This window comes from Papio anubis, chromosome 3 (assembly GCF_008728515.1).
Source record: "Papio anubis isolate 15944 chromosome 3, Panubis1.0, whole genome shotgun sequence".
NCBI lineage: Eukaryota > Metazoa > Chordata > Mammalia > Primates > Cercopithecidae > Papio > Papio anubis.
This window is the reverse complement of record NC_044978.1, coordinates 70,292,067-70,310,445: the sequence shown is the minus strand read 5'-3', so window position 1 is coordinate 70,310,445 and position 18,379 is coordinate 70,292,067. Positions and strand designations below refer to the sequence as shown.

The 18,379-nt window shown below is 39.2% G+C and overlaps 1 protein-coding gene across 3 annotated transcripts in view; it reads left to right on the top strand.

Annotated features, from left to right (window-relative positions):
- Window positions 1-16,361, top strand: part of SYNPO2 (synaptopodin 2) — a 171,722-nt gene extending 155,361 nt beyond the window's left edge. For 2 of the 3 annotated variants that reach the window (XM_009207480.4, XM_003899125.4), the window contains one exon: window positions 15,289-16,361. In XM_009207480.4, coding sequence (XP_009205744.1) covers window positions 15,289-15,403 — 115 coding nt within the window. In that variant the 3' untranslated portion in view covers window positions 15,404-16,361. Of the gene's footprint in view, window positions 1-9,897; window positions 10,015-10,145; window positions 10,356-15,288 lie in introns of those variants that run through there. The other variant, XR_001902781.2, reaches the window with a different exon arrangement.
- Window positions 16,362-18,379: the final 2,018 nt, after the last annotated feature.

Genomic DNA, 18,379 nt, shown 5'->3' with positions numbered 1-18,379 from the left:
TAAAACCCATAAATAGTTTTCCTGTTTATCCAGTCAGGGACAGCCAGACTTGTAAACTGCACCTGCTTCCACAGTCTTAGTGCCCTGTCTAAAAGGAACAGGCGCTGAAGCACTCATCCTGCGGATTTTATTTCAAACGTCCAGGAGATGGCAGCAAACCCTCCTTGCCTCTCAGCGTTCACAGGCAGCCATTCTAAAACTCGTTGCATTGCAATTTGCTTTGAATATTCTTTTTTTAAAACAAAAAAACAAAAGACTAAAGGGGGTCTTGAGACGTGATTTTTATCTGACCCCCTGCCTCTAATCAAGAATAAGTATAAATATTTCTAGGAATAGAATAGAATGATACAATTTTATCATCTAGAAAAGAGATTGAATTTCCTTGGCTGTTTTTTCTTATCTCTGGGGAAAAGGATGGTATGACTTCCCTTGGCTGTTGGGCCCTAGACTCTGTTATCTCCAAATCCAAAATGTTCTTACTAATAACTAGCTTAAGTCTATCTGCCAGTAATCTAAACATTCTTATTTTGGGATCTAGGCTAAAGGAAAATTTCGAAGCACTTTGAATGCGTATTAGCTTTTTAAAATGAAAATAAATATGATTATAAAATTTTCAAAAGAAAAAGGAAGTTCATGCACTTTATGCCTCAAAGGGAAAGAGCCCAATATTTTTGTTTAACTTTAACATGAATCTTGGCAAATAGAGTAGTATGTCAACAAAATGCAAAATCAGTCAGAGGCTGCTTACATGTTACAAGAGTGTACAGAACAAAGAAACAGGCAGGCCCACTTGGTGATGGCTTTGATCCTAAGGAGCACATTGTTTTCAAAACTTTGAGGCACTAAAGTTTATTTCTAAAGCAAAAAAGATGGTGACGTGTTTGGAAGTTCTGTGATGTGAAATATATGTTTGTACATTTACCAGTGGGAGGAGAAAAGACTAATGGGAGAGCTGGATATTATAAATGATGGGTTAATGCTGGAGCCTAGGTCACTGCACAGGCTTGATGCCATGTGGTCAATGAATGACTAATCTGTTCATTGTAATTTTTTTATTGTTTGTTTGGTTGTTTGTTTTTTTTCTTTTTTTTTGTTTTGTTTTGTTTTGTTTTGTTTTTAGACAGAGTCTCACTCTGTCACCCAGGCTAGAGTGCAGTGACATGATCTCGGCTTACTGCCAGGTTTTTTATTTTTTTAATGGATAATTGCTTAAGAATTTAGACATACATACTATTGAAGGATCTCTCTCTTCCTCTCTTTCTCTCAAATGTGTATTGATGAGGGCCTAGCCATTTTAGTATCTCCAGAAGTGACTTTTTATCTTAGGCTAAGATTATATATCCATAGCAGTTAAGAGGGCAGATGTAGTATTTGAGTTAATTCATAATATTTTTGTAAATTCATCAATGCATTTGTATGAATCAATACTAAAAGTGAAAAAAATTATTTAACAATTGTAATAGTCAATAAATACCTAACATCCAATCAAAATGAAGGCAAACTTTGGGATGGGGAGAAGTCAGGAGAATACTAAAGAATGAGATCCTTTTAATAAATGTGTGGTCTACATAGCAAAATTTGCTGTAGTATTAACATGCAATGTTATCTCTAGACAAGTATGCGTTGCAGCTTCATTAAGTATGCGTTGCATTAAGAACGCTATGCCGGCCAGGCGTGGTCTTTCACGCCTATGATCCCAGCACTTTGGGAAGCCGAGGTGGGTGGATCACTTGAGGTCAGGAGTTTAAGACCAGTCTGGTCAACATGGCGAAACCGCGCCTCTATTAAAAACACAAAAATTAGCTGGGCATGGTGGCACATGCCTGTAATCCCAGCTGCTCGGGAGGGTGAGGCAGGAGAATCGCTTGAACCCCGGGAGTGGAGGTTGCAGTGAGTCCATATCGCACTACTGCAGTCCAGCCTGGGCGACAGAGCCAGACTCCATCTCAAAAAAAAAAGCTATGCCAATAAAAACCAGCTGTAATAGCAGCTAAAGCCATGGGCAAAATTAAGTATTTGGTCTCTAATTTCAAATGTTTAATAAGTAGAGATGCGTTCCAATACCTCCCGAGACATCCTTTCAACGATTAATGACAGACTACAAATATATCTGGAATTAGTGTTTTCAATGGAAGTAAATGCTGCTTATTCTGAAGAAATGTAACTGGGATACTTCCGATTAAAGATTTTTCCTGTTTCCCATTTGTATTTGAAAAGCACATGATCATGACCATCATTGTATATTTCGCTTTAACTCATGTTTCTCCTCCAGCAAAACAATCATACATTTGAAAATCCCACATAGTTTGTGGCATCTCCATGTCTCTAAAATGAAATGACATACATGAAATTATTGTGCAAATTCCCTCAAACAGGAAAGATATCATTAAATAAAACTTACCATTTGGACCAGAGATGTGATAAGGGAATTGAACATAATTTTTTTCTACTCTGTGCTTAAGAAAACAAGCTGTTGATGCCTTTCCTGATGAAGAGCTGGATTTATGATTCCTAATTTTATTTTTATTTATTTATTTTATTTTTAAGATGGAGTCTCACTCTGTCGCCCAGGCTGGAGTGCAGTGGCGTGATCTCGGCTCACTGCAACCAACCTCCGCCTCCCGGGTTCAAGTGATTATGATTCCTAATTTTAAACCTCACCCTGGGGTCATGTTTTTGACCAGGAAAACATAAATATGATAGGGAGTAAATCCTACATGTCTCAAAGAACAGTAGGTTAAACAGTTTCCCCAGGGCCCAGGATATTAATCAAAGGTTCCATTTAATAAGCTTAGAAACATAATGGACAGAAAAACAGTTACAAAGGTCAAGTCAGTCACTTTCCTCATCCTGTATTCTCCACATCTTTGTGAAATTATGTCGTCACACACTGTATTGTTGCTGATGTGTCTTCGTCATTGCCATTAACTAGCTTTGAATTGTCAGAGATTTTTAATGTAATTAGAAGTTGGAACAGAGGATGCTTCTAAACACATCAGTGGGAAGTTTGGGGAATGTTACGGTGCAAAAGCCAAATCAAGGTTGTTACATGGTATGCACACATTTCTTAAGAGTCCTTGTTTTTAAAGTCATAACTGATAAAATTTTCCTCTAAAAAAGCAAAAGGCATTTTAGTTGGGAAATAATTTTTCTTAAGGGCTTTTAGCTCCACTTCAAATAGCAGTCACATAATTATAACTGAATACAATACAAAACATGTTTTTTATAGTGATAATCATGACTCTCATAATAAATTAAGTGCTTACCATGTGCCAGGTACCAACATTTTTCTCTACAAAAACTTCCCACATGCTGGGTGCAGTGGCTCACTGCAAGCAATTTGAGAGGCTGAGGTGAGAGGGTGTCTTGAGCCTGGGAGGTTAAGGCTGATGAGCTATGATAGCCCCACTGCTCTCTAGCCTGGGTGATAGAGCAAGACCCTGTCTCAAAAAAAGCAAAAACCCTAAAAAACTCCCACAAGGTCAAAAGATTATTTATTTTAAACAAGATCAACATCCTTTGTTTATTGTGAAAATTACTTTTTTCTCCATAGAAACTGATGAAATCTGAACTTTTTATATATATTATTCACTTTTTCTACCATGGGAATCTAAATGAATGACGTTTACTATTTAAATCTTTTGAGGAAAGAGAAAACTTCAGAAAATATTTTGAAATGTGTTTAACAGATTTATTTTTTACATTTGAACCAATTAAACTAGACTTTTATGAAAATAAACTTAAATAAGGCTGTTCCCCAAGAATTATAAAAAATTAAAACAGCAATCCCAGCTACTTAAATAGAACACGGTCTATATTAATACAAGTATTTTCACAGGCTCTAACTTGTAGAGTGACATACTTCTTTTTTGAGAATAAAGAAAGGTAAGAGGGTAAAACTTGCTGGTATAGTAGTTTTTTCTGTAAACAGAGTTAACGCCTTAACATACATTACTTAAATAAAATTTTATTACCTATAGCTTTACTTCTCCAACTTCCCTATACAAGCACATACTGGCTTGTATAGGGAAAATTACCTAATTTAGGGTAATATTAGGGTAAATTACCTAATTTATATGCCTCACTTTCCTTATTTTCAAAATGGAGGCTATAAGGTTGTTGAGAGGATTAACTGAGGTAACAAATACAGTGTTTAGAACTGTAGCTAGTACATAGTAAAAGTTTTATACATTTTAGTTATTATTATCATTGCTTCAAAGATGAAAGAGACAACAAAAGTATACGCACACATTCCTCCCTCATGTTGGTCTTCTCGACCTTAAACTGAGCATCGTTATTTTTATTCTTTTATAACAGAAGGTTTAAAAAAAATCAAGAAGTGTATATTTTGGCCCACTTAGACCTAGCAGGGAGATGAGGTCAGTGGCAATGTTTCTGGCCAGCCCAGCTGCCTGCGTTCTGATGACAGGAGGGCAGCAGGGGTTGGCACAGCAGCCTCGGAGGCGTGCACTGCTAATGCCACTTCAAAGGCAAGTCTCCCTCCTATTTTTATCCTGGGTCAGCAGCCTGCCTTTGCAGTTGCCTCTTGAACAAAAGGTCCTGCCAGGTCTCTGACACCTTTAGGGCCACACAGTCTCTTCCCACAATAACAAAAATAATCACCATTTGTTGGGCTACGTGGCGTTCCATTTATAAACACAATCTTTACTCTGCCCATAATCTTGAAACTGTAGCCAGCAATACTCCCATCTTACAATTAAGGAAAGTAAGGCTGGGAGAAGTTGAATTGCATGGATAACAAGAGACAAAGGCAGAACTTTCAGGTCAGTGTGACGTCCAATTTTCCATTCTTTCCAATATAAGATGCTGGCCTCCATTGTGATTTACAAGCCTTACCCTTTCTCACAAAGAGATTTCCTTGAAGCAGGAAGTAAAACTTTTTATTTAAAAGTCTATTGTTTTGGAAGAGAAAATTTAATCTAAAAGTTAATCTAAGATGACTAGTCAGTAACAGAACCAAGATGATATGCTACATACAAGACCCTATCTCTTCTTTTGATGTCAGAGTATGTCCGTTGCATTGATGTAACTATTTATTTTATTTTATTTTATTTTATTTTATTTTATTTTATTTTTAGATGAAGTTTCACTCTTGGTGCCCAGGCTGGAGTGCAATGGCACAATCTCAGCTCACTGCAACCTCTGCCTCCCGGGTTCCAGCGATTCTCTTGCTTTAGCTTCTCAAGCAGCTGGGATTACAGGCATGAGCCACCACGCCCGACTAATTTTGTATTTTTAGCAGAGACGGGGTTTCACCATGTTGGCCAGGCTGGTCACAAACTCCTTACCTCAGATGATCCACCCACTCGGCCTCTCAAAGTGCTGGGATTACGTGCATGAGCCACTGCGCCTGGCCCATGAAACTATTTAAACGACGTGATTACCTGGCCACTTTTCTATTCAAAAATATGGTTTATTAGTCCTGATTCTCTGCCCTTCTTGGCAGGCAGAATAATACTGTGAACTTCTGCTGAAAGAAATAGAAACTCTCTTTCATTTTCTAGATAAGAGAGTCCTACAACAGAATTCCCAAAAACTCCAGTTGGTAGAAGTAAACTTAAAATCCACTTTAAGAAGGCAAGTGTTAGGGAATGAGGAAAAGACTATTTTATAGAGACTAAAACAAAATGACCTTAAAAGTGTTTTTATCCTCTGACTTCAAGCTTGGTAGTATCTAAATCATCTCAAGGGAGCATTTGTTTTATATTTAAAGACCTTTAGGTAAAGGGATTCTATATCTCTATGCAGAAATTTTTTCCGGTGTTGAACTGTTTCTACTGTCAAGAAAATTGTCACTGAGGGCTCATTAGAGCTAGGAGTGACTCTAAGAGATTAGTTAGTAGAGGCTGCCATTTCCTAACATCTCCTTGCAGTCTTATGATAAACCGTAAATCGACTTTCAGCTTACTCTTCTTCAACCCTAATTCCAATCTCCTTTATCTTTTTCTTCTTAGATCTTATTTATTTAATCTAGCAAATGTATTCCAGGTTCTCTTTAGGGTTCATGCATAATTTTCTAAGACTTTTCTCAATTGTGAAATCAAAGCCGTTTGAAACTCTTAAACTTCCACTGACTGAATGCAAATCATTTATTTAAACGTTAAAAATCTTCCACTTGTTTAGAAAAATTGATTTGTTCATAAATATTGGCGAATCCTGTCTGTCTTGGTGAACGTGACTTGGGGTGCATATTGGTTTGCATATATTTAAGGTGGTGGGGATAGTTCTGTTTGTGTCCCTTGTCACGTGTAACTGATATGTGAGAGGGGCTGCATCTTGTGAACTGACCTAAAATTCTGGTGAAGATAACCAAATTTTCAGTTTATGACAGCCTGATGTAGAAATTATCATTCACTCATTCAACAAATACTTACGAAGCACCTACTATTCTGGTGCCAAGTACTGTTCTAGGGAAGCCTTAAGGAAACAAAAACCTTTACCCTTAGATGGACCTTAATTTCTGGTGGAGAGAGAAAAATAAAATGATTAAGTAGAATATTTTTTACGTTAGATGAGTGTAAGTCTAAGAGAAGGATTAAAGCAGGGGAGAAAGGTAAGGAATTTTGAGAGAGGGAGGGAATTGCCAAGCTGAGTGATCATGTAATATTTGAGCAAGGCCTGAAGAAAACAAGATAGGAGTCATGCTGGTACCTGGGGAGAGCAAGTACAAAAATCCAGAGGATTGGCAAGTACAAAAATCCTGAGGCATGAGTGTACCTGGTGTGTTCAAGGTTCAAGGCCAGTGTGGCTGGAGCAAAGGGAAAGGAAGAGAACATGAAGAAGATGAAGTCAGATAATGCAAGGAGCCAGTTGGCAGATTTTGTGGGGTCTTGTAGGTCAATGAAAGGACTTTGGTGTTTCGTTTTTTGAAATGAAAAGCCATAGGAGGTTTTTAATCAGTGGACTGAATCACATAATCTGACTTGAGTTTTAGCTGGATTGTTTTGGCTAGCATATTAAGAATAAATTAAAGGAAGTGAGAATGCAACTAGGAAAATCAATTAAGAGACAGTAGCAATAATCCAGGTGAGACTTTTTGGTGGCTTAGTCCAGGATGCCACCAGTGAAAGTTGATAAGACTTGGTCGAATAGTGGATGTATTTTGAAGTCAGTGCTGACAGATCAGGTCTGGAGTGTGAGATGGAGGGCAGTCAACATTGATTCCCAAAATTTCAACTTGAGCAAATGGAAAAATGGAGAATACCTCGTGCTTCCTGCATGGTTTCTTCTACTTGTGTATTCCATCTAGGACCTCTGCTTTTCAGAAATTCTAATCAATGATAAAAAAGGCAAAAGAAATACCTTTTATTCCTCTTTGCTTTTCTTGGACCTCCCAGAATCTGTGTATGATAAAGTATATGTTTGTGATGAATATTTACTGATCATGTGTTTAAGAGAGAAGAGAGTCAAAGGAATTGAAATCATATCAGTTGAAGCCCCTTTCTCTACAGTGCATGTGTAAGCAGGGTTTCAGCCAAGAGAATTTTATCACTTTCAAGGTTTATGGTATAAAATAGTTTAAACTTTGAAACATATATCACATTTATCTTCTTTGGCTTCTAGGACTGTTTACATTGCTTTAAAATTCACTTCTTTGTGCTAAGTAAACCTCAGATCACACTTTCTTTTTACATGTCAAGTGTTCCCTGCCAGTTAAATTGGTTACTATACAGTTTTACAAGGACTCTAACTAAGCTATTTTATTAACAAGCTGTGTGGATAAATCAACATTTGATTGACATGAGAAGATGGTTTATGTTAAGCTGAGAAAGGCCCTCAGATCTTCTGAGCTTTTCTCCTGCATGCAGAGCCCCAGCTCTCTCACCTTCATGCAGCAGAAGTGCATTTAAATGCGATGCTCTGTATTCCCTACGGCCTGGTTACCTACCTGTTCTTGTGACAAATGCCAAGACGCCAGTAGTCATTAATCCAAATTTAATCAAAATTTAAATAACCTTTTCCAAAATTTCTAAGATCTCACTCCATTTAGTTTGCATGGTTTTGAATCTTTTTTTAAAAAAAAGATATTCTCAGACTGGGCACAGTGACTCATACCTGTAATCCCAGCACTTTGGGAGGTCGAGGCGGGCAGATCACCTGAGGTCAGGAGTTTGAGGCCAGCCTGGCTAACATGGCAAAATCCCATCTCTACTAAAAGTACAAAAATTAGCCGGGCGTAGTGGCGGGCACCTGTAATCCCAGCTACTCAGGAGGCTGAGGCAGGAGAATCGCTTGAACCCGGGAGGCAGAGATTGCAGTGAGCCAAGATTGCCCCGCTGAACTCCAGCCTGGGCAACAAGAGCAAGACTCTGTCTCAAAAAAAAAAAAAAAAAAAAAAGATATTCTCTCAAAACAATATCGTTGCAAGTATAGTCCAATTAGATTTAGGAACTCTGGTATGAGACTGCCTGCCTGGGTTCAATTTTCCACTCCAACTCTTACTAGCTTTTGCCCTTGGGGAAATTACTACCTTCTTCAAGTCTCACTGTCCTCTGGAAAAATAGGGATAATAATAGTGTCTCTACTTCATGGGGTTGTGACAATTACATGAAACACTCCACATAAAGCAATTAGCCCCCACTGCCTGGCACACAGTAAGCAGTCTATTAATGTTGGCTATTTTTAAAGACAGAGGTAGAAAAATGCCTCCTTAGCGTTAAGCCCTTTTGTGGGACTTATAACACCCGGTGACTCATGAGTTCAGTGGGAGCCTTGCATGCATTATATTGGGCCAGCTAAAGATTGGTGTGTGCTCTCATGGGTTTAACAATTAAATAACAGAATGCTCTAAATGCACACAGATTGAATGTTCCACATGCAGTATTAACTATACCATCTGCCAGATGACACGGTCCCTCAGTCATTTTGAATGATGTCTTCACTCAGCACATGGCCTTGTGTTTATGTACACACATCTACATAAGAAGATCAAAGTATTATACCTGCATTAGCCTTGCCCAACAAACTGGAGGAAGAAGGATGTGGAGAACTTGAGGGAATGAATGACATAGATATTATTTCTCCTTAGTTTGAAAAATAACAGATAGCAACAGGATAGTGAAGATACTCAGGAAAGGTGGAAGAAACTGGGAATGTATGAAGGAATGGCTGCATAGAAGTAGAAGCAGATGTAATCCATGTTAGCAGAATCACTGGGGTAAAGCCATGGGAAGCAATGTTTTATTCAATGTAATAAAGAAGTTCCCGAAATCTAGAGCCTAAGGATTGACCAAGATGCTCTGGAAACAAGTACCCCTCTTCTCTAGAGAAAGGCCTCAGTGAGGTATAAGGTTTCAACTTTATTTGAAGTTATTAGAGAAATTTCTTGGAACTGATTTGTAGAAAAAATATTTCCAATTTTAGCTTACATTTTACTTTAAAAAGAAAAATAAGAGAGAGGGAGCTTTGTACTGTATTGAAAATGAGATGACAGGATATTGAAGTTTTACCCAAGGCCCCCAGATAGAAGAGATGCTGCCCACCGAAGTGACATTCCAGATTCAAATACAGACTTTACGAAGAAAATAGTAGCAAATGACTTCCACAATTCTTGAACCCTTCAGCCAGGTCCGAGTGATTAAAAGGGGTTTGATTATGGCAAGGAGAGAGGATTCTGTGAGAAGGAATTCCAGAGTGCTGAAGATGTGTGTGTTTGGAGTAGGTGGCGTGGAGGGGGTTTCACCTTTTTACCTCAAGCTGTGTGCGAGAAGAGTTTCAAAGTGTCTTCCTAGAGAACTTCATGGGAGATACTTGCATGAGGATGGGTAGGAGGTCAGAGTGGGGTCTGAGTGCCACTCAGGAAATTTGGAGGGCAAGGGACAGGCCGAGAAACTGTTCTGGCAAAGAAGCAGGAAATTTTCTTCTACATCCCCACAGGCAAATGATGTGAGTAGCTACGCACTGTAGGTAGACAGCTGCCTAAGGGAGCACACAGGATGAGTGCAAAGTCACCCCCTAGAAGAGAGAAGAATTAGCATGAATCAAGGACTGGAGGTAAGATGTCCCCAGTGATGGGAATCTTTCAATCTCCCATAAGAGTAAGAGGCCAGAATATCATGTTGCCAAATCAAGTAAAAATTTCCTTCTGCTCTTTTCTTTCTACTCTTTTTTTCCTCCAATCTCAGGGGACCAGAAGGCAGAGTTAGCAACCTGAGAGAAGAAGCGGAAGTAGAGTGAAGAAGTCAATCAAACTCCTCCCCTGAAGGAAAGCAGGCTTTCTGAAGTGGGCCCCAGCTGGGGAAGGGGAGGAGATTTAACTTTAATAAAGTTGAAATTGGAGTTTGTTATTTCAGGAGATGGAATCTTCTATTTCAAAATAAAACTGGTTTGAGTAACTTAAGGCAACCATTGAACTATTCCCAAAAGTAAGCAAAATGCCCCAGGATCTGCTAAGTTTTCTTCCAGTGGCAGCAGAAAACTTTTTTTATTAATAAAGTTTAAAAGGTAGTGGGAGACAAAAAGAAAGAAGCATTTGATGACACATCATGGGTAAAGCTAATTTAACATCTTGGTTACAGTTAAGTGCTCTCATACAAAAAAAAAAAAAAATTAAATTCCCTTGATAATGGTACAACCCATGCTTGAAAGGACAACCCAGGACCTAATCCATGCTATGCTAGGATTCCAGCTTCAGACATTCAAATTCCAAAACAAAAGAAACACCTCTGCTACTTTTAGGTTCCTTTGGTCATTTCTGGCTCAGGGTGTATCACATGGCTTCATTCAGCAAGCCAAGCAGAGAACAGCCTGAGCCTTGGAACCTGTGATGGACAGAGGCAAACAGCACCAAAAAAACACTGTGAAAATTGCTTTGGGGAAATACATTAAAATTAGAAGTATGGGTGTAGGTGGATGCTAGAGGCTTGCAATATTTTGGGCACAAACAGAAACTACATTGTACCTATGGAATGATTTATTTATATCCCAGTTGGATCTCTAACCTAAAATGGTCTATCATTTTATTCTCTATTACTAGCACATGAAAGAATGTGGAGGCATGTTCGTCAGTATGGGGAAATGCAGAAGAGCAATGGTCATTTTGCTTATTGAGCTGATCACTCCTCTTTCCTCACAACCGACCCTGCTCTTACATTTGTCATATGCATGTTTGGCGTGAGATTTTTGCTTTCAGCTTCAATCCTAGGTTTTAATTTCCTTTCAGAAAGCCTTGGCTTACTCTTTCCATCCCATATTTCAATATTTTAGTTTTCTCCCTGCACATTCATCTCTTTGTTAATAGGATATCACTGAACGATATTTTGAACTTTCTAAATTCTGTCAAATTTCAATTCTCCTGGATATTTTCAAACTCAGTGCATGAGAGAAACACCAAAAAATAATTCCTCTCTTTCATACAATGTTTTGGATGTCTTATCACTGCCATGTATGCTTTCACATAGTACTTAATACTCCCAAGTATATTGATAATTATTTCTTTTTCCAGTTATTAGTCAGTGAATTAAACACCTGTATATATGTTCAGGGGCCTCACTGAGATTTCTGTAAAGTCTTAGCTCCCTTTATCTATTGCCATCCTCTCAGCCTTCTATCTTTTAAAATACCTAAATAACTGACTAAAGCAGTCCCTCAAGGTGTACATCTAATTGATGCAGGATTTTTTTTAACCTCTTTGCCAGACTTGCAACAGGGGTGCCCTGTTTACTCAGCCCACTGCGCTCAACCCCTTGAGGGAGGGAGCACATGAGTGAGCGAGTGTGGGATCTGGCTGGCCACTCTGGGCACTGACAGGAGCAAACTTCATTTGGGGCCCATGGCGGTGCCCAGGTTGGGGTGCCTGCAACCTCAAAGCCCCAGAGGGAGCGTTACAGTGCTCTCTTAGTTCTGCTGTCCACAGACAGTGGTTAGCAGCTCAGCTGGGCTCTTGCCTCATTGTGTGGGATGGCTGCCCTTCATCAATGAGGGCAAAGGGCTGGTGTGATGGCCTTTCTGGGTATCTGCACTCGGTGAGTTCCAAGCTCTTGGCCAGCATCCAAGAAGAATGAGGTCACACAGACAATTGAAGGGCAGAGAATTTTATTAAGTTATGAAAATGGCTCTCAGTGGAGAGAGGAGCTGGAGAGGGAAGGGGATGGGCAGGTTGTCTTCCCCTGAAGTCAGGTCATCTCTTCTGTAGTCTGGCCATCTCCCTCAAAGTTCAGCCATCTCTCCCTTCTAGTGACTGAGTCTGGGGCCTTTATAGGCACAGGATGTGGGTGGAGTGGGCCATAGGTAGTTTTGGAAAACATTCGACTGGTAAAAAGCCACTATTCAGCTGGGCATGGTGGCTCATGCCTGTAATCCCAGCACACTGGGAGGGTGAGGTGGGTGGATCAACAAGGTCAGGAGATCGAGACCATCCTGGCTCAATGGTGAAACCCTGTCTCTACTAAAAATAAAAAAAAATAGCCAGGCGTGGTGGCGGGCACCTGTAGTCCCAGCTACTTGGGAGGCTGAGGCAGGAGAATGGCATGAGCCCAGGAGGTGGAGCTTGCAGTGAGCCGAGATCACGCCACTGCACTCCAACCTGGGGGACAGAGCAAGACTCCGTCTCAAAAAAAAAAAAAAAAAAGACACTATTCACAAAGAACCAATCAGGAGAGAATGGGCAAACAGGAATAGAAGTTCTCACTTTGGGCTGTGAGTTTCAGACTATTTTGGCTTGAAGGTGGGGTTTCACCAGGGACCCACCTCTGTCTTCCTAGAATTTCTCTGCTGCCTGCCTCTACCGTAATCAAAGACCACACAAAGCAAAATCATGGGACTCTGAAAACTCTCCCAGGGACGCTGTAGACCAGTGTTGTTCTAACTCTTCCACAGAAAGGACAAAAGTGAGATATAGACACACACCACAGGAAAGAGCTACATTTCCCTTCATCACAGTGAGACTTACCACTTCTCACAGTTTAGAAAACTTCCTATTTTTTCCTGTCAAGATAGTTAAAGAGTCTCTTCTCTATCTTCTCTAATCTTTTATTTATTTGTTTGTTTGTTTATTTATTTATTTATTTATTTTTTATTTATTTTGAGACAGAATCTTGCTCTGTCACCCAGGCTGGAGTGCAGTGACTTGATCTCGGCTCACTGCAACTTCTGCCTCCTGGGTTCAAGTGATTCTTGTGCCTCAGTCTCCCCAGTAGCTGGGATTACAGACCTATGTCATCACACCTTGGAGAATTCTTTTGTATTTTTAGTAGAGATGGGGTTTCACCATGTTGGCTAGGCTGGTCTTAAACTCCTGATCTCAAGTGATCCATCTACCTTAGCCTCCCCAAGTGTTGGGATTACAGGCATGAGCCACTGCACTGGCCCAAACTGGTCTTCTATAATTGATTTAATTCAGCTACTGTGGGGCTAAAACTAGTACTAGATTGTGTGCTTATTGAGAGCAAGGACTTTATCATCTTTAAGTCTTCAGCTTACAAAAGAGTACCTGGAAATATTAGGTGTGCAATATGTTAATTTATATTAAATGAGTTTATGAAATGAACACATACATAATGTGAAATAGAAACTAAGACCTTGAAGGTGACTAAAAGTCAGGATTCCCCACACCTCACCCAAATGTATAGTAAAGAGAATTATGAGTGGTTCTGAATTAAGACAGGATTAGTGAAGGCAAGTTTTTGCTAAGATTCAACCGTTGTAAGTAAAATTTAAGTGATTAAAAAGAGAGAATCAAGATTCATTATATTGACCCCCTTATTCTTCAGATAGAAACCAAGAATGAACCATCTGCCTTCTTTGTGTGCCTAATAAAAAAAACAAAAACGAAACATTTGAATCTGAGATATTTTGCCTAAATCCAGGTATTGATATTCACTTTAAAGTTAAGAACTTGATTAACAGAAAAGCTGTTGAAACTGCTTATAAAATGAGAGCAATTTTTAAGCATAGTAATGTTTTGTTAGGAAACAGGATGTTTTGATCCTTTCAAAGTTGATACTCCTGTCCCCTAGGTGTACCCTTTCTGCGGTTTTGCCAAGAGCTTATCTCAGGTAGTCTCACGCATATTGGAATGTGTGAAGATGTAATGTAGATAGCCAGCCATCAGCATTCCTAGAAATGCAGAGGCATAAAAGGAGAGAATGAGAACACAAGAGCTTTCATTAAATTATATTGCTGTAGCCGGGCACCGGGGCTCATGTCTGTAAGCCCAACAACTTGGGAGGCTGAGGTAGGAGGATGGTTTGAGGCCAGGAGTCTAATACCACCAGACTGGGCAACAGGGAGATCCTGTCTCTAAAAAAGATTTTTAAAAATTTAGCCAGGCATAGTGGTGTGCACCTGTAGTCCCAATTACTTGGGAGGCTGAGGCAGGAGGATTTCTTGAGCCCAGGAGTTTCAGACTGCAGTGAGCCATGATCATGCCCTACACTCCAGCCTGGGCAACAGAGTGAAATCCCCACTCTAAATAATAATAATAATAATCAATAATATCTCTGTGTTGTTAGTCAAGCAGAATATTTAGTATACACAGAGGAATGTTGCAGGGATACAAACTCTCCAAGAACTAGGAATGTAATACACATGAACGGAAGCAAAATGCAAATTAAACAAGAGGCAGGAGTAATTCCCTCAGAGACAAAGGCAATACACTCCACTTAGGAAATAAAAATCCATGTGATCTTCACCATATAAATAGATTTTGAGAGGAAAAGGGCCAGCCATTTAATACCAGTAATGTTAACTACATCTACAGAGCTCTTGTTTGTTTTTGCTATATTCATTCACTAGACCAAAATTAGATAACGGATTAAAAGTCACTTGGGAAGAGTAAAAAACTTGGTAATTTACAGCTTGTTTCTGAGGTTATCAATAAGTTTTGTTTATTTTGTACCAGGAAAGCAGGATAGGAATGAGGTTGGGATGCGAGTGCACATATGCCTATGTACAGGGCAGAGAGAAGGAAAGGTGTTTCCTCGTGATGACAAAGCCCCTGCCCTGCCCCTAGTGACTATGCCTAAGAAAGATGACAGCAATTGGGGCTATGGGTTCACAGATGGGGAGCAACTAGGAGGGCCAAGTGCAAAAGGTGGGGTCAAGTGGCAGCCCACTATTTGCCCTTGGCCCACTTTTGCAAAGGTGGGGACAGGCAGGACAGGCAGCCTGTCCTGGCTTTAAGACTAAGCATTCTAGGGGGTTAATTATTATTATTATTATTATTATTATTATTTTGCAGTGCTTGGTAATGATGCTAGGAATACTTTGGAGTAACAATCAGCACAAACCAAAATGAATTAGATATATTAATATTTTCATTGTTTTTAGGAGAGTGGGCGCTCCCTTTCTCTTCCCGGAAGATCAGTCGCACCCACCATTTCTGCATCTCCTTGGGTATACCAGCCTACTTATAGTTACTCTAGCAAACCAACTGATGGACTAGAGAAAGCAAACAAGAGACCAACTCCTTGGGAAGCAGCAGCAAAATCTCCTCTCGGTCTAGTGGATGATGCTTTCAGACCCAGAAACATCCAGGAATCCATTGTGGCAAATGTGATCTCAGCAGCTCGGAGGAAGGTGCTTCCAGGGCCTCCAGAGGATTGGAATGAAAGATTGTCCTATATTCCTCAAAGCCAGAAGGCCTATATGGGCTCATGTGGAAGGCAAGAGTATAATGTCACAGCCAATAATAATATGTCCACCAACTCCCAATATGGTTCACAGTTGCCATATGCATATTATAGGCAGGCTTCAAGAAATGATTCCACAATCATGTCCATGGAAACCAGGTCTGATTACTGTCTTCCAGTAGCTGATTACAACTACAACCCACATCCAAGGGGATGGAGACACCAAACCTGAAAGTTAGACGAATGGATCATGTGCCAACTGTGGTTTTTTAAAAAATGCTCCTTTGTAGGGTTTTTAACTTTTCTAATAGATTTAATTTCACTTTTGGTCTTGGCTTGCTCTCATAAGTCATTTATCTAAGTTTGTGTTTCTATGTGTGTGTATACACACACATATACACACACACACACAAGTAAGTGTGAATACTTCCTTGACAGCTGATGCATAGAGAATTCCTTTGAAGAAAATTTCACTATCTGCATTGATGTACCAGCACTTATATGCAATTCATAATTTTGATTCCATTTGTAGGTATTCTGTGCAACTAAACTCTACTCAATTAAAGTAAAACTAACTATTTCTTCATTGCACCTTAGTCCAGGAAGAAATTAATGGAATAAGGTGTGCTAATTATCACTACCTATAACAGCAAGGAATATAACATTGCAGAAATTTCTCATAGGGGCATGCCAGTGAGCAATTATTTATTTATTATTTTATTTTCTAATTTTTTAATTTTTTTAAGACAGTGTTGCTCTGTCACCCAGGCTGGAGTGCAGTTGCGCGATCTCAGCTCACTGCAAGCTCTGCCTCCCGGGTTCATGCCATTCTCCTGCCTCAGCCTCCCGAGTAGCTGGGACTACAGGCACCCACCACCATGCCCCAATAATTTTTGTATTTTTAATAGAGATGGAGTTTCACCATCTTGGCCAGGCTGGTCTTGACCTCCTGACCTTGTGATCCACCTGCCTCAGCCTCCCAAAGTGCTGGGATTACAGGCGTGAGCCACCGTGACTGGCACCAGTGAGCAATTGTTTTATAAAAATATTTTCCTTGGTGTTAAGTATTTCTCTGCAACTTTTTTTTTTTTTTTTTTAGACGGAGCCTTGCTCTGTCCTGCCCAGGCTGGAGTGCAATGGTACGATCTTGGCTCACTGCAACCTGTGCCTCCTGGGTTCAAGCAATTCTCCTGCCTCAGCCTCCTGAGTAGCTGGGATTACAGGCACGCACCACGACACCCGGCTAATTTTTGTATTTTTAGCAGAGATGAAGTTTCACCATGTTAGTCAGACTGGTCTCAAATTCCTGGCCTCGTGATCTGCCCGCTTCAGCCTCCCAAAGTTCTGGGTTTAAAGGCGTGAGCCACCACACCTGGCCTTTCTGCAACATTCTTTAAAAAATCTAATAAATTTTCAATTTTAAAAAAAGAATTAAAATGTGGGAGTTCTCAGAAAGAAACAAACACATAACAATAAGATTATTATACATTTTAGAAGGGCTTTTGAGGAATGTTGTGATGTGTGGAGAATAGAAAGATTTAGCTATATGCCTGTGTGAGGAATAGACTCTGGGTTCAGGTGTCCCCATTTGTCAAATGAGAAGATTGGATTATCTAATCTTTTAGATCTTTAACAACTCTGATATTCTGAGATTCTCTCATTTGTAGAATGCCCTCTGATGCATTGTTTATTTTTATTGCTCATTATATAAATATCAGATTATGTTTAGAAGTGGATTAGGTAATTAGTTTCACTACATGTATCATTAAATGTCCTAAAAGGATTTGTTAGGCGGCAGGCTTTGTGTTACGTGTTACATGGAGTGAGGGTAGATGTGAAGATTTAAAACGATTAATGGATTTAAGGAAGTGGTACATAAATATGTATGTTATTATGCAATTGTAGGTCATGATCATTTATTCAGTTATAGAAAACATGCCACAGAAGCTGATGTAACAAGTGGTGCTTCTTTAGAAAGTTGTCATTAGGATGTTCAGAGGAAGTTAAGCAGCTGCTTCATCAATCCCATGACACTTGCCTTGTTAGCATGCCCATCAAATAATCAGATCAAACACCTGCTCCTTATTGCCATGCCCACGAAGTGTTAAATAAATTAAAAAAAAAAAAACCCAAAGTATTTGACATCTTAAGCAAATATCCAGAATATTTTTAAGTAAAAAATCATCTTGAGGATTCAAAATTTCCTTAGCTTTTTAAAGGTGATAATTTTGCTTTGTGTTACTTTTTAGCTCTTGAATGTATCACTATGATGGTCTCTTATAATATTTCACAGAATAAAAATTAAAAATAATGCCAGGGTGCAAGTGACCGAGGCCTTATCTTGAAGGTTAAAAAAAAAAGTGAAGAAATTACAGTAAGTTCTATTAGTGATGATAGAACCAGACATAAAATTGTTCAGTGATGGAGAAAAGAAATGATAAATACTTTTCAAGGTTATATTGTTAAATTATGTTAAATTATCAAGGTGTAAGGTGTAATTACTGACTCCCAAGAGTTTTTATAGAATCCTAAAAAATAATGCCTGATGTACAGATTACTTAGCAAATTCTCAGAAATCCCCCACATAAAAGCCTTACTTGGTTCAAAATTTACTATAGTGGTTTAATCATTTTAGATTTGAATGTTTTAAGATAGGAGAGACTCAGCAGAAAATACTTTGCTTGCCAGGGTTGTGTTCTACTTCATTGCTTTCTTTTATAAGTGCTAGGAGTTATTTACATCAGTTGACATAGATATTATTCACTAAAATTTTCAACAGACTCAAAATA